Source organism: Biomphalaria glabrata, chromosome 10 (assembly GCF_947242115.1).
Source record: "Biomphalaria glabrata chromosome 10, xgBioGlab47.1, whole genome shotgun sequence".
Lineage (NCBI taxonomy): Eukaryota > Metazoa > Mollusca > Gastropoda > Planorbidae > Biomphalaria > Biomphalaria glabrata.
This window is the reverse complement of record NC_074720.1, coordinates 19516495-19534171: the sequence shown is the minus strand read 5'-3', so window position 1 is coordinate 19534171 and position 17677 is coordinate 19516495. Positions and strand designations below refer to the sequence as shown.

Genomic DNA, 17677 nt, shown 5'->3' with positions numbered 1-17677 from the left:
AGTGATAAACAACATCAACTGTCGTCTGCATTTCAAAGTGATAAACAACATCAACTGTCGTCTGCATTTCAAAGTGATAAACAACATCAACTGTCGTCTGCATTTCAAAGTGATAAACAACATCAACTGTCGTCTGCATTTCAAAGTGATAAACAACATCAACTGTCGTCTGCATTTCAAAGTGATAAACAACATCAACTGTCGTCTGCATTTCAAAGTGATAAACAACATCAACTGTCGTCTGCATTTCAAAGTGATAAACAACATCAACTGTCGTCTGCATTTCAAAGTGATAAACAACATCAACTGTCGTCTGCATTTCAAAGTGATAAACAACATCAACTGTCGTCTGCATTTCAAAGTGATAAACAACATCAACTGTCGTCTGCATTTCAAAGTGATAAACAACATCAACTGTCGTCTGCATTTCAAAGTGATAAACAACATCAACTGTCGTCTGCATTTCAAAGTGATAAACAACATCAACTGTCGTCTGCATTTCAAAGTGATAAACAACATCAACTGTCGTCTGCATTTCAAAGTGATAAACAACATCAACTGTCGTCTGCATTTCAAAGTGATAAACAACATCAACTGTCGTCTGCATTTCAAAGTGATAAACAACATCAACTGTCATCTGCATTTCAAAGTGATAAACAACATCAACTGTCATCTGCATTTCAAAGTGATAAACAACATCAACTGTCGTCTGCATTTCAAAGTGATAAACAACATCAACTGTCATCTTTGGGTGAAACGTAACCTTTCACCCGAGCACCAAGAGCTACCGACCAACAATTCAAGCCATTATGATAACAATATAGAGCTCCTCCTTCGTGATCGAAGATGTGCACATTTCTCATTTCCTATGGACTCGAAGATGACTGTAAAGTCCAATCCTCGCTTTAAAAAGCCGGCCGAATACGTGGCATGGTAGGGTTTGGTCGGTTGCAGATAGGCCTGCTTCTTCTCTCAGCTTTTTGTTGGTTCGGCGCTCTTTCACCCTGGCCACTCTTCTTGCTTCATGATAACAATAAGACTTGCTAAGAATACCTCTACAGAATTAGCTGGAGACTCCCTGGCAGTCATTAGCACACCTGACACTACTCAACAATGTGTACGTGTGCACCTCCCCCCATCCCCCCACGCAGCCTCCCTCCGCCGATCGTTACAGACCTGAAAGTATTATTGTGCCAGTCACTAAAGTAAAAACTTTGTCCTCTAGTCATCTTGACCTACACCAGTGTCTCCAGGATCAACTGTTTCACAGAACTAAAAGAAAAAAAAAGTTAAGATTTATATCCATAAGTCCTCTTACATCCGTGAGACAAGGGGAGGGATTAAGTCACATAATCTCATCTTTGAGATTCTTGGAGACGCGAGCACGTGGGAACGCAATCACCTGGTTTGGTTTCGTTTTGTTGTGTGCAAAAACTGAACAGAAAAAAAGTTTGAGTCTTGAGTATTTCACCCCTAGAATGTGCTTAGCAGTTAAAAATGGGAGATTTCGGCCTGTCTGTGTAGTGAATAGTGAGGCTTTTCTGGATACTTCTATTGTTCCTTTGACTAAATGATTATTTTTATTGTTATTGATACACGCTGAAATTATTTGTATCAATGGTGAAAACAAACAACCCAATTTAGAAAGCTCTATTGTTGGTGTCTCCGGTGTGCAAAGGAAGTGGGGGGGGGGGGAGACGTTGAGTTGTTGACATTTATATAACATTGTCATTGGTATTGAAAGTGAATCTTCGGTTTGTAACTCTCCTTTTTTTTTCTTTAGTTGGCAACAATGAAGCTCGATTCAGCGTCCTTGACATAGATCAGTTGCTCGTGAACATTCCCACTACTGCTAGAACAATGTTCAGGGCGCTCTCTTCCGATCTCTGCTGGGAGAAGGTTTTCGAGATCAGTTTGAATTTAAAACGAACATTCAGAGATTCGAACTTCAGATTCAATTGGGTTTGCGCCATGCACAAGAAGAACATAAGTAACTCAAAGCAATTAGAAAAGAATAACTTTTTTTTTAAACAGAACAAAATGTACCCCAAAACATGCCAAATATAAATAATCCTCTAATAAAAAAGTTTATTTTAAGGCGAAGAGCTATAGCTACCAATAATTTACAAGTTATTTCCTTTATTCGATATCAAACAAATAATTAATTATCAATAATTAATTGACTGATTGGGTATATTTTATTGATTCATGTTTTGTTAGGTACAATAAATAATGGTTTAAAGGATCAGCTTGATCGGAGAAGACGTGAAGGAGAAATAGCGTTAACAATTATTTAAGGGGACTAAACCCAACACATTTAGCCATACCTGTGAACAGTGAAGGATTAGTTTCCCTTAATGGTATCAAATAAAATAATTAATTACCAGTAATTACTTGAATAATTGGTTACTTTTTATTTTATTGATTCATGTCTTGTCTAAGCCAATGAATAATTATGCGAAAGTTTCAACGTGATTCGCGAATGGTTGTGGGATAAATAACACGTACACATTTTTTACCACACACACACAGACAGACAGATTGACAGACAGACAAACAGACAGACAGTGAGTTTAAAAAAAAACAGCTTAAAAAGAAATCTTAAAACAGAAAAGAAAGTCCAATATGCCAAAATATTGAAGGTGGTATTGAGTGACAAAAAATATAATCTCCCTAGAGTAACTTATATCTTTGTGCCTATGTGCGAGACATAATTCATGCCCTTTGATGTCATGACATCAAAGACAAATGTCATGATGTCCTTATTGACATTAAGTAGAAGTGCCTATCAGAGGACAAATCTAGTCACAACAAATAGTTACACATGTACAGGTATGTTCCACAGGTATGTGAGAAAAGACAAAATAAATGTTGTCATTGTAAGAGCAATGTAGCTGTAGAGATTTAGAATGATTTATTTAAGCACAATACCAATTGTTTTTTTTTTTTTTTTTTGCACAGAGGGCATATGGGTGGTTGGCGATATATATACATATATATATGTTTTTATTTTCTTTTATAAATGTGGTGGGTTCGACACAGAATTATAACAACCAAAATGACGAAGCAAGTCAGGAGGCTTATTATAAGTTTAATGTACACAAAAAACCTGCCAAAGGCAAACATACAACATGATTACTAAAGAGCATAAAATAAACATAATTATATGGTCTAAATGAACAGACCAATTTGTAAAAAAATGTAAACACAACATCAGGTATAAATACTAGATCAAGCAAAAACAAAAAAGAAAATCTTATAGTGTGAACCAATCATCTCTTTTATAAACATAAGAGAGATATGGAACACCACCAAACATTAATAAAATAAATGACAAAGTAATTAATAAAAAATAAATCAACTAGTTCTATAGAAAACTAACATACATTGAAGAGCTTCGCTCTTACCTTTTCTTACAAAAACTATGACAATTAAATAGAACAAATCTATGCACGGTTTCTTAACAGCCAGTATCTACAACTGGTTATAGGAATATATTTACAAGAGGGACAATTAATATGGTGAGCTTGACTCACAAACAAAAGATACAATGGGCTTGGCTCATAAGATATGAGCTCAACTGACAAGAAAAAACAAAATAGGAACTGAGGTCCCCACATTATATACAGAGTGGGCCTTCCTTCCAAGGCATCTCAAAACTACAAAACAAAGGTAGTCCGACAATGAGGACAAAACCTGGGTAGCAATATGATATATAAAAAATAAACAAGAATATGTGATGTACAAGAAACAGTAAAAATGTGTTTACCTGCAGCCTTGGTCAAAACAATGAACTTAGGACAAACACAGCAGGATCAGACAAGGTGGTATTGGAGTAGGTGCGTAGCAGCAAGTTTCAATCGAGGATGCCAGCAGGAAAAGGAATTCAAATCTCAGCTACCGGGGCAGAGGTCAACTTGACCCTTTGCTGACCGGTGCTTGGTCAAGTTGAGCCGACCCGTATATTATGTCCTCCCCACTACATATATATTGGAACCTTTAAAAAATTGTCTTATTTCTGATCGATTTATTATCAAGTATAAAGCCAGATCAAGATTTTACCCTGCCTCATAACCATAATTAATAACAGACCCACGATTTGTTATTGAAACATATAAATTGACTCGTGTCTTATTAGTTTTTTTTTTTTCAAAGGTTAATGAATTTCTGTCTGGTTATTGATAAGAGTTTCAATTGTTTCATTGTCTTCATTTTAGTCCAGAAGTTGACAACCATTTTTGGTAGTAGCGATTTCTGACTCGCGTGTCACAGGCTGTGGTGATGAAAAAAAAAATCTAAAAGTCCATTGGCACCAAGCCTCTGCAGACGCATTGCCCACTGCAGGCAGAAGTCTAAATGGACGGGATGGACCCGCATCATGGGCTCGAAGATAACCCGCGGGTCGTAGGTTAGGTATCCTTGTCTTAGTCTAATTACCACCATAGCTGACCTTATTTCTTAATTGGTCTTAGCCAAACCTAGAATGGTATGTCACATTGAGAACCCTTCAGACAGAAGGCCAAAGGTGTCTCTGCTTCTGTCTGGGAGATATTAATAAGAAGAAAACGAATTATTTAAAAAAAAAAAAGATATTTTAAAATAAAACAGGGCCGCAAGCTCATTATTTTCCACTTGCTTCTGTATCCAAATTTAGAAAAAGTTTCATTTACAGTCTTCAAGGTCAGACAAGCGTTTAGTGTTTGTTTTTTCAACAGGATGTGTGGCAGAGTGGCAAAACTGCTTGGCTACCTATAAAGGAGACTCGAGTTCGAATCCCGATTTGAGAAGAGTTGTTTTTGCTGAGCGCCTAAAGGCAGCAGCTCGGAGACCTCTCAGCTTCCCCTCCCCCCTACTGGACCACTAAAGAGATTGGATGATAGCGCACTGAACAGGATAGAAAGATGAAAGTTGTGCTATTTAAAGATAAAAAAAAAAAGAAAGAAAAAAATTAGAATTACGAACAGAATTAACTTTTTTGTTTTCATTACTAGAGACGTTTAGAAAACTGAAATAACTGCATTCTTGACTTCTCGGTTCGATCCATGGCTACAGTCTATTTGGTGAACCTAAACTGGTCGAGCAGAGATTAGCCTAGGCCTGGTCTTATTTCACACCCATCTGTTCACTTTCACGAACTGCAGTTTACAAGGTAGTCTCAGTTTTGACCTTTTGTTATACAGACTGACCAGGCTGCACTTCTGCTGGGCGGTTTCTTTGACAAGCTCCTTGAGCTAATAGAAGTGTACAGACTGACCAGGCTGCACTTCTGCTGGGCGGTTTCTTTGACAAGCTCCTTGAGCTAATAGAAGTGTACAGACTGACCAGGCTGCACTTCTGCTGGGCGGTTTCTTTGACAAGCTCCTTGAGCTAATAGAAGTGTACAGACTGAGCAGGCTGCACTTCTGCTGGGCGGTTTCTTTGACAAGCTCCTTGAGCTAATAGAAGTGTACAGACTGAGCAGGCTGCACTTCTGCTGGGCGGTTTCTTTGACAAGCTCCTTGAGCTAATAGAAGTGTACAGACTGAGCAGGCTGCACTTCTGCTGGGCGGTTTCTTTGACAAGCTCCTTGAGCTAATAGAAGTGTACAGACTGACCAGGCTGCACTTCTGCTGGGCGGTTTCTTTGACAAGCTCCTTGAGCTAATAGAAGTGTACAGACTGAGCAGGCTGCACTTCTGCTGGGCGGTTTCTTTGATAAGCTCCTTGAGCTAATAGAAATGAGCGCTGTAGCCTAAAGTCGTAGTTCTACAATACCTCTATTTAGCTCTTACCTTCATGGAAACTAAAACCTTTTGGGTGGGTGGGGCTCAAAAAACCTGGACACGAATCTCTAACTATTTCCAAGAAATTTGACAGTTGAAGTATATGTTTGGTAAAAGAGTTACTAGCTCGTTGACCATCCAGAAAAACTCTAGTTCGCCTACAATTTTTTGAAAGTATAAAAAGAAATAAGTTGAAATTTGGCTAGAGAACTAGAGAATATTTATCTTGAACGAACTCTTTTGGGTATTTCCGCATTTATTCAAGTGTTTAATAAATTAATGTTAGGAACATTTAGCGTGTCTTCTTCTAAGTCTAAAGTCTAAACCCAAAGGCCTTACATTGAAATATTAGAAAGTCTGGTAGATCTATACTTTCGCTTGACTAGGATTCTTTCTCGCGTGTGTTTGTGTGTGTGTGTGTGTGTGTGTGTTTGTGTTTGTGTGTGTGTGTGTGTGTGTGTGTGTGTGTGGTTACAAACGTTCACTAAAAAAATCTAATATTTTTAAGTTATTAAGAGATACATAAAAAAAACTTTAAAATCTTTATCTGAAACAGATTACGCCCACAGACATATGCATTTAAGGCATATTAATATATATAAAAAAATAACTTTATAACTTAATGTTCAGGAACACCGCCTCCTAAGTCTAGATCTAGATCTATAGGCCGATCATTTGAATGTCATAAAGTCTTGTAGATTTACTCATTCGCTTAATCAAGATTTTTTACTCCGGGGGAGGGGAAATGGGGAGCGGTAAAAAATGTTTCTTGTGTTTTAAATTAAATTTTCATTAATAATTAAGAGCAAAATAATCGCTCGAATAAAGGAAGATTTGCCTTGAAAAATTCTATTTTTATATTTTTCTTCCTTATTTTCATAAAGTGACAAGAACCTTAACCCTGTCATTATCATGTCATTGTTGAATTGAATTACTGTAATAGTCACACTTTAGACTCGAGTACTTAGTGTTTGGTCACTGGTCACTAACTAGGGCTGATCTGCTTAGCCCAGAACATACACACTTTGTCTTCTTAATTAAACTAACAGCACTTTTTTTAGATAAGGTAAATTTGTCTGCTCAGGAAATTACGCTAAGAAAAACAGACACTCGAGGCTAGGCTTTCATAGGAGTTGATAGGAGCAACATCTTTGTGCTAGTGGCTGAGACTGTTCCCGAGCTGACTTCAACATTCCTATTTGATCTACACCTGTTGATTGACTTTATTGTTTATGTTTTTGATCTGTACGTCTGTTACAACGAACTCAAGAGTAATACTACACGTACACGCAATCAATCTTCTGATCAGTACACACTCTACAGACCCAGATTGGACAAATTAACACCTATCGTATAAAATACAACAAATCAAACTAAGCAACAATCTCCCACCAGACCAGTCTACAGTGGAAGTAATTCTCTCGTCAGCGCATGTACCAATATAGCAAATAGACTCTGTATTGTGACTCTGTATTGTGACTCTGTATTGTGACTCTGTATTGTGACTCTGTATTGTGACTCTTGCTGTCGCGTGCTACGAGAATTATTGAAACCCCTCATGGTCGGAAATGAACTAAGATTCCATCACAAGGTGAAGGTGAAATAAATCCTCAGCTTCTAAATGAAAGTATGCCTCAAGCACCTGAACAGCAAGCTTGCACATCTTTGCATCCTTAGCTCAAACGTGAGGGCATCTAGGGCACTCACGTTTCAAAAGATCTCATGCGGGTTTATTTGTAGGTGTGAACGGGACATTAATAGTTGTAGAAGAAATGATCCAATTAATATTTATAGATGTGAACGGCAACTAAATACTCATAGGCTTAACAGGACATAAATATTTATAGGTGTGAATGTGGAAGGAAATTGTATAGGTTTAATAGGACATAAATATTTATAGGTGTGAAAGTGGAATGAAAGTGTATAGGTTTAATAGGACATAAATATTTATAGGTGTGAATGTGGAATGAAAGTGTATAGGTTTAATAGGACATAAATATTTATAGGTGTGAATGTGGAATGAAATTGTATAAGTTTAATAGGACATAAATATTTATAGGTGTGAATGTGGAATGAAATTGTATAGGTTTAATAGGACATAAATATTTATAAGTGTGAATGTGGAATGAAAGTGTATAGGTTTAATAGGACAAAAATATATATAGGTGTGAATGTGGAATGAAAGTGTATAGGTTTAATAGGACATAAATATTTATAGGTGTGAATGTGGAATAAAAGTGTATAGGTTTAATAGGACATAAATATATATAGGTGTGAATGTGGAATGAAAGTGTATAGGTTTAATAGGACATAAATATTTATAGGTGTGAATGTGGAATGAAAGTGTATAGGTTTAATAGGACATAAATACTAATGGGTTTGATCAAGACCATTCGTTATAGAAGTCCTGAACACTCACCTCCAACGTCACAACCTGTGGGCAGTTTAAACCAATAGCTCGTAGCCACGTCGTACATAAATATTTATAGGTGTGAATGTGAAATAAATACTCCTAGGTAGACAAATATGCATAGGCATGAGCGTAAAATAAAGTATATAAATAAACAATTCTAACCTTTCTTGGGCTTGACAGGCTTTACAAAAGCCTCAGGACTAACACAGACTCCTCTCTCGTATCGCGGCAGGCGTGAGCAGTCCAGGGACTCCGGCCAGGACACATTGTAAGAGTTCATCAAGGGTTCGCACCCTGCCTTCGCTTTCTCACAGACGCTCCTGCAGGGAGGTATGGCCTCGGGCTGCAAGGACACGGCGCAGATGGGCACGTAGATGGAGCAGAGAAGAAACAAAAGGGAGTCGCTGCAGTTCTGCTCCAGCAGGACTTCAAACTTCTCAAACACCAGCCTGGCGTTTTCCTGGGTGTTATGATGTACCAGGTTAGGCATCTGGGTCATGTTGTAGGGCATGGCCCGGCATTTGGGGATCTCAATAGGTTCACACTGGTCAATGCGGGTCATATACGCATCGCTAACAACAACGGCACCGCACAGATATAAAGCCCACCTTAGAACCGTCGTCATTGTCTGACCAGACATGTTACACTTCAGTTTCAGAAGTCTTTCTTTGAACGTAAACTCAAGTCCTGTGTTGACCACTCAGCATCATGGTATAATGACCTTATGGTACAGCCACTGGACAGTGTCCTCTACTTCTTTACAGACTGCGGTCATATTAATGGTATTGACGTTAACGACCAAACTGACCAGTGGAATATCAAAACCAAACAATCTTAAAGAAATCGATATTGAAAATGTATAGAAATGATACTATTGTAGATCACCTCACCACACTACTGCCGCTCCACGGAAAAGAAATACACAACACATCAATAGAAATGGCTATTGTATTATTGTATTATGTCCACTTGTGTAGTCTCCAGGAATTATGCGTTCCGCTCAGTCTGATTTATTAACTTTTTAAGATCCAATATTTCTTTTTGGCACTTTCTTTAAATACACATATAATTCACGAATTGCGACCTAAAACTATTAAAGATTTTACGGCTGACAAAAAAAAATGAAACTTTAGGTTTTATTTCGTTGAGATTCTGATCTTTGTTTTGAAAAGCACACTGTAATGTCAAACTAGACTTGGAGTGGTGGGAAGAAGGGAAAAAAAGCCCACATAAAAACCTCGCTTTCAAATCGGACTGAAGATTTGGCTTCAAACCCAGGCGAGAGAAGATGTACCTCTCAGGTGTCGCGTACCACAGGAAGAACAGAACTGGACCCCCCCCCCCCTCTCTCTCTCTCTTACCTTAGGGGCTGCTGAACGTTCCAGTGACCCTCCCCTCTTAGTTCCTGCACGTTCCCATTTGGTTTGTACGTACTAGTCACTCAGAATCTGTTTCATTCACATCTAGGGCTTTTTTTGTTTTCGGAGGGGGGGGGGGGGAGGGGAGAAGAGAAAAAGGTGTGTGGGGTCTCCATCTTTCTTCGTACCTGTCAGTTTAGTACATACTTAGCTCCGCCCAAATGTCACTATTGTCCACGCCTACTAACACGCTAACCAAATGTTGATATAAATAGCTGTCATGTATCACCATTCAATAGTTAGAGTTCCGTAATCTTTTAATTGAAGGCCATGACGGCTTATCTTATCTTATCTTTATTAAAGGCTATGAAGGCTTATCTCACAAATTACAGGCGTTACTTCAAACGAGAAGATAATTACGTCCTACACGTATCCATGTATCAATCTAAATTCTAATCGTGCATGTTTATTAATCAGTGACTTTAAATCTGCTAAGTCGTTTGTTTTCCTGACTGATTCAGGCAACCCATTCCATGGGCTATAATGGTTAGTTGAGATTCCATTTATCTTCAATACTATCAGACACGTTGCACTCTGTATTGTATTGTGGAGAGAGAGATGTCTATATTACGTTTGTCCATTAACCGTTTTAGGACTAGATGTGAACAATAAAGAAATATCCCAGCATTCAATGTTGACTATCTCTCAAACATGTAGAAAAAGAAGTGAAAGAGAAGAACGTAAAGAGAGAGAGAGAGAGAGAGAGAGAGAGAGAGAGAGAGTGTATGTCTACGTCTATTGAAAATCAATAACATGGACTGAAAATAATTTATGCTTTTCACACAATATAAGCAACATTTTTTTAAAAAGTATTTTTAACAAGGTTACTAAGACGGTTTATGTGGAAACACAAACTCAATATCGGCCCCCGAAGTGGTCCAAAAAGGCAGGTTTCAATATTTTCAGAAAAAAATTTCAGAATGAAATTCTATCAAAGGCAAATGACAGTGAAGAATGGAGAAAGAAGGTTGACAGATCTTGTCTGGTGCCCCAACAGTCCAACAAACCAAGGGATAGGTGAAAGTGAAGGTGAAGTTAGATGTGAACCTGGCCTAACCGATGTCATACAATGATTATCTAATTGATCTAATTGTTTTGTACAGAGTAAATCTCTTATTCAAAGCCATTTCCTTGAATAAAAAAAATTCCTTTGGTTAGGTGTCATGTGGTTATATAGCGGCGCAGCAGTTCAAGTAGTGATGCATTGGACAGTGTGTACTCCATTATTCTAAATTATGTATCAATAATATGCATACTAACTAGATTTTTTCTCTTTTCTAGTTTACGAGATCTAAACGGATCGGATGGACGGACAGAGCACACAGAACTAATAGCGTCTATTCCTCTTTCGGGGCCGCTAAAAAGCTTAAAGTTTGAACACGTTATTTCTCCCACACCTGTTCTCGGATCAAGATGACACTTTGCACATTTATCCATTGGCGTAGACAAGACATGAAACAATGAAAAAAAAAAAAAAAGGGGAACTAAATACTTCTTATTAATTATTTTGTTTGACACCAACAAGGGAAATTAATCCTTTAGTATTCACACACATGGCTAAATGTGTAGGTTTTTTTTTCCCCTTAGAAAAATTTTAACAACACGCTATTTCTCCCACACGCATTATCGGATCAAATTGATAGCTCATATATTTGTTTATTGTACCTAAAATATATGAATCGATAAAAAAATTAAGTAATTAGTAAATTAACTTTTGGTAATTAACTCTGTTGTTCGATACCGAAATAATTTATAGTTTTCCGCCATAAATGAAACTTTTTCCTCGGGAAACACAGTCTGATCTTAAACGTTCATTGTCAGAGAGTGCAAAGAAAACGATGTAATGATCAATGGAGAACTTTTTTTTTCTGGTGACTAATTTTGAACATTTATATCTAAGTTATATAAAAAGCTTACATAAGTATCATGAACATTGATAGCATACCCAAAACACAAACATGAAAGGAACAACGGATACTCAGCGAAACATATTCTGCTTTCAGACCTTGTGTGACACTTTGATGTAAATCTCATCTATCTCTCTGGTTGACGAGGGTGTCATGTGGCTAGCACAACGACCTTCACCTTTAGCAACTGTCAGCCAACCGTAAGAGTTGCGTGAATTCAAAGACGTCCTAAAAATTCCGACATTAATTATCAGATTTAAATCAAGATTTAAACTCCTAGCCCTACGGTTCGGTAAGAAACCACTCTGTCAAGTGAAGAGGGTGTTTCGGGCATAATAAACAATATAAAGCCTAGGAACAAAACAACGGGCGTAGCCGGTGAGTTCTGCTAGTTTTAATATATTTATGGTGTTGGTATTGATCCGAGATCCCTCTTCATAGAAGGCCTGAACTGATCCGCAATGTCCCAGCCCATGGGCAATGGAGACCAATACCTCGTTGCCACGTCACAAGTCAGCACAAGTGGCGACGTCGCAGGTCAGTGTTGATGAGTCTCTAACGAATGGTCTCGATTGGTACGTTTTATTACAACCCACTACTAAAAGTTGACCTTTAATTAACATACAATCTACGGGCGGAAGATGCAAAGCTCATCTGTTTATATTGCCCGCTGTTAACGAGTGTATCATGTGGTCAGCACAACGACCGACCGCCCTCCCAAACGTGAATCTATGTCAGGTACCCAGTAAGGTTGATTGGACTCAGGGGTCTCTTAAATATCATAAATCTCAATCTTCTCCTAGATACGTAATTGAGAACCCAAGCTTTGGAAACCAAGAGCTATAGATCTCTTCACGCTCCTGACACATGTCACTATGATAATAACACATAATGCACTAATATCAAGCATGTTTAGAATGTAAAAAAAGTTTGAATAATAAAAAAATATATAGATTAGTCTTTTGTTTATTCTTCAACATTATAACATTCTTTTCCATATACTTAGCAATATTAAATATTAATTAAATCTTTTGGAAGAAAGTACGAGCTCCACAAAATACTCCAATTAAATCTGACCCTGCAAACTTCAACCCCCATACGGACTATTTAATCTCAATAGTTTAACGCTACCAATGAGAAAATCAGCAATGAATTAAATGAAGGCGTGACTAAATCGTTGCAGTCATTCTATTTTTGTTTTCTGTTTAAAATACTCTTCAACAGCTCTAAGCAAAGCAACTTTGACCCATCAGATGGATTGGAAATATAAACAATGCAAAAAGGGAGAACTCGTATTGAAGTTCATAATGATTTCGTCCCTATAATTCTATTTACTAATCCCAGGTGTGACCTTATGCTTGACTGAGCAGGGAGTTAATCACTACTAATTGCCCACTTCATCATAGCACCTCGCCCCCCACCCTAGTCACATTTATATTGTTAATGCCCCGCATCAAGCGTTGTAGGGATCAAAATAAATATCCTCTCACGAAACTTCTCAATTTGATTTCGAAAGAAAAATAAAACCTCTCCTCTGTACACAGCTTTAAAAAAAATCTGGCGTATAAACCGCCTGTAGACTTTATCTCTTAAGAACATTCTTAATAGTTGAAATTAACAAATCAAGATGGCCGCCACCCCGAATGAACGTGAACTCAGCACAGAACATAAATACACGCTTCTGTCCCACTGTGTAATCTCCCTTTGATTAGCTGACTTTGCAGGCAGTCCAAGAGAATTTTCTGAATTTGAACTTAGCCTTGCATTAAATTCCGATGGACAGGGGAAAGAACTCTTAAAGTGGTTTCTACAACAATAAGTGAGATTTTGTTTTGTAAGTTTCAATTCTCCATCCTACACCGTACAGGGGTCGCATTCATGACAAATCACTCATCATAGTTTTTAGAAAACTACAACTGTTTGTGATTTTATGAATGAATGTCTACGCCGAAGCGTGCTGTAGTATGTTTATGAATGAAGCCTTTTTTTTTTAAAGGGAGTGAACTCGATAATTCGTCCGCAATAAAAAAAAATCTTAGTGCATTCGATCCAGGGGAAGACCACCCATAGCAATTTTTTTTTTTCGGTTGGATTATGTCCCATGAATTAAGGAGAACGACGGGACATAACACTGTAATTACTTGTCGCGGCCAAGGTGACGTGGAGGCGCGAGGTGCTTGCGAGTTCTGCTTGGGCAAACAATCCCCCACCCCTGGTCCCCTGCCGCCCCTTCAAAACCGCACAAAAAATGTTTTGCATTCAACGCGGTTTAAAGTGGGTGGGGCGTGAAATGATGGCTTCAACTTTGCCGTCCTTCTGGTCACATGGTCGATGTTTTGGGTTATTGACTGATCTGATCATTGCCTCGCCAGCCCCACACAAGATCAGCCAGCACTTCCTCCTTACCAAACAGATTTGAAAACAATGGAGCACATTTGTATCGGTGGAAGTGAAAGTCTAAAATCAAGTGTGAAATCACTGGCAATAATCTTTGGCGTGTGACACCTGATTTTAGAGAGTAAACTTCCCTTCCCCTCAACCAACAAAACGGCACAGACCAAAGCTTTATTTAATCTTGGCCACCAGTTCCTTGTTATTGCACAACTGATTGGGCGATGGAGGGTACAGGAAATATACAATCATGTCACTGTGGTGTAACTAATTGTAACTTAATGCATAATGCTGATGCAGAGTGAGAATATGCAAAATGAGGTCAGAGGTCCGAAATTAATTTAAATATGCGCTAGACAAAATTGCTAAAACATTAAAATGTTATTAAATTGTATTTGATCATATGTTTCATCTTCTGTATGGAACCTCAATTAGCTTATTTTAATACTTTAATACTTGTATTTTTTATCAGCTTCAGAATAAAACTTGCATTGATTATTGACGTGACATGTCAGGTCCTGAGCTATTTCAATTATGAAGTCCTTTGTAAGTCCACTTAGGCCTATAATATGTCAGTGCCAATTACAACTTTTCGGATACTCAGAGTGAGGGTAAAACTGATATACAATCAAGAAGCAAATAGATAGTGATATAATGTATTTTTAACTTAAAATAATTATTATTCATAACAGACTCACTCGGACCATTTTTTTTTATGGTGGGCCTTTAGAATATTGGGGCCCTAAACTTGTGGAGCCCCTTACGTAAATCCTGTACTGTGAAATATAAATGTATTCGTAGAAATATACATAACTAATTTTAATGACACTCAAAGACAGAATGACTAAGAGTTAAGAAGCAATAATGCCTATAACACTGACTCATAACTTCCAACTATCGGCATCCATACCATTATTACCCTTGGGATGCGTGATGTATTCTTTTCAAGGACATGTTCCGCAAACCTCACGTGACGCTCGGTCAAAACCTCATTAAGTGGTCACGTGATTATGTAGGGTTTATTATTTTAAAAAAGTATAGCGCCTAAACCAGTACGATTCGGACTGAAGGGGATCCAAAGCCTTGGTTGGCTACCCACCTAGTTGAAGGAAAACTCTGAACTCAAACCTATGCTGCCTTGCGGCTACTCCTGAACATGGGAAAAGCTTCAGGAGTCAACCCTGAGGAAAAATCAGGAGTCGGCGACACTTAGGCAGTTTGCAGCACACAGAACCTGCGACTCCGATGACCCCAAACTGTTCCTTTGGAGAGATTAAATGTGTGTGTGTGTGTGTAAGGAGGAGCTGCTGTGTGGGCGACATCGTTCCGACCAAAGCAAATGCACAAGCATTTATCTCATTTCTATGAGATGATCCATATTCTCCTTAGGACTGAAGGAGGCCACGGACGAGGGTATGGCAAAAACAATGTATACATTAGCCCGAATCTTTATATGGTCTGGGAATTCTGAGCAACATGAAGCTTATCCATACGTTGAACAGACAGAACAGTGTATTCTTGTATGACTTTATCAAAGACTAGAGCTTGCTGGGAGTGGAACACACACCTTTCCAGATTTGCAGCCAGGGTTTGATAACGAACTTGAGGTCAGACATTCATGTTTAAATAATGGATTATCAAAACTATTTCTGTTCTTGCCTTGCGACCCTCGGTTTGCTCAGTTGACCACTACTGCCCGCTAGCCTGTGGACATAACAGATCAAAATAGCGGACGTCTGCCGCTGATCTCTAGGACTAACAAGCTCTCCTCGAGTCGGAGTTCAGTGTAGTGTAAAAGACAAAGGGAGGCAAATATGGTTTTGAACGCTTTTATTTATAGACAACATGATGTCAGTGACTAAGGGAGATAAATATGTTCTGAGCTGTAGAGACTAATAGTATGTCATATTTATATAAAAGATCTAGATAATTTTAAATGATTAAAAATGAATTTGAAAAGGTAATTCTATTCATATTAGTTTACTAATCGTAATAGTATCTCTATTGATTATGTTACTAATATTATTTTGAAAAACTAAAAGCCTTATTGATATTCAGTCTTCTGAACAGGACATAATTAAATCAGTCCGAATCACTGGCGGATCCAGAACTTTGGATTGGGGTGGGGCGATTTTTTTCCAAACCCTAACCCTAACGCCCAGTAAACCCTAACCCTATGCATAAACGTGCGTACAGCATGTATATATATATATATATATATATATATATATATATATATATATATATATATATATATATATATATATGTATGTATTCGACATATGAGAATAAAATAAGACTGTTTCTAAATCTACGGCGAAAAAAACAGAAAAAAAAAGTCTTTCTCTTGCAAGCTTGGGGGTCTGGGAGAGCGCTGTAAGCTTCTTAAGTGGGGTTCGGGGCGAAGCCCCGACGCCCAAAAGCGTTTTCTTGCATTTTTCTCTGCAGAAACGCATTCTTCTGACATCTACAGCTCATTATTTATCAGTGGGGTTCGGGGCGAAGCTTCGACGCTAAAAGCGTTTTCTGGCATTCTTCACTGCAGTAACGCATTCTCCTGACCTACAACTCATTATTCATTCTATTATAAAGTGCCTTTTGAATAATGAGAAAAATATTCTAATATGAATTTATAGTCCCTTAATACATTGCAAATACAACTGATTTGTTCTTTGAAAAGATTAGATACCCCAGATATTTAGATTAAGGTTTTGAAGATCGCCGCCAAAAAAAATAAAAAATTCGATTAATAATATTCAATAGAATTCAAGCATAAATTGTGAGTTATAGTCCTAAATTTATTTAACTAGAAAAATATGAGATAGAGTAAAGGTTGAAAAAAGTCGACTAGGAAAAGATTATCTGGCTTTTGAACTAATCTCAACCGTGACTGTTATATTGAAAAATTTCGTTAGAATTATAACTTTTCCAAAACAAAGTCTTTCTTAAAATAGTTATGATAAATTCATGTCAAATTACACAAACTCTGTCTGGAAAGGGGAAGGGCGGTAAAATGAAAACGATTAATTCTCGCTCCTTTTTATAATTTCTGCTATTGATTGCATTTTGCATTAAAGAATAGGGGTTGGGCGACTCGATATAAGAATTTACTTTATAGCATATATAAATTATATTAGTGACAGATTTTTTTAATTTTGTAATTTCTTACTATAATACAAAAAGAAAAAGTATTGATTTGTCCGATGGGGGGAAGGGGATTGCATGTATCACACTTCCACCTGTTCATATTATATAGATATTCGACTAATTTTGTTCACATACTATGATTTCTCCATAAAAGTAGGACCGCCCCCCCCCCCCACTCAAAGGGTTTAGATGGGAAGGGTGGTGGAGGTATTCGCTCTTCCCCTTCCAATCGGCCAACAGGTGAACGAAATTATATAAAGACCGGTTAAAATACCAATAACAAGTTTTAATCATATAGATATTTAATTGATTCTGTTAGCAAGCTGTGATTTCTACAAATAGATTTGACCGCCCCCCCCCACTCGAAAGTTTATGGTGGGTGGGGGGCGGATTGATGCCATCGCCCCCCCCCCCGACCCTACCAAATCGGCCAAAATACTAGAAAGGGGGGGGGCGAAATAATCTAAAAATAGGTTGAAATATAAATAATTAGTATATATTATTAACATAAGTAATAAATTCGCATACAAATTGTGTGAATTCTATACTATAATTCGTCCGCCCCCACCTCGGGGGGGGGGGTCGGCCGAGTGGGGGGGGCGATCCCCCCCCCCCCTGGATCCGCCAGTGGTCCGAATTA

General features: G+C 37.9%; 1 protein-coding gene across 1 annotated transcript in view; it reads right to left on the bottom strand.

Moving 5' to 3' along the window:
* LOC106054348 (secreted frizzled-related protein 3-like) overlaps positions 1-9506 on the bottom strand; it is a 58938-nt gene extending 49432 nt beyond the window's left edge. The window contains exon 1 of the mRNA XM_056044773.1: positions 8337-9506. Within this exon, the coding sequence (XP_055900748.1) occupies positions 8337-8814 (478 nt within the window). The 5' untranslated portion in view covers positions 8815-9506. The remainder of the gene's footprint in view (positions 1-8336) is intronic.
* Positions 9507-17677: the final 8171 nt, after the last annotated feature.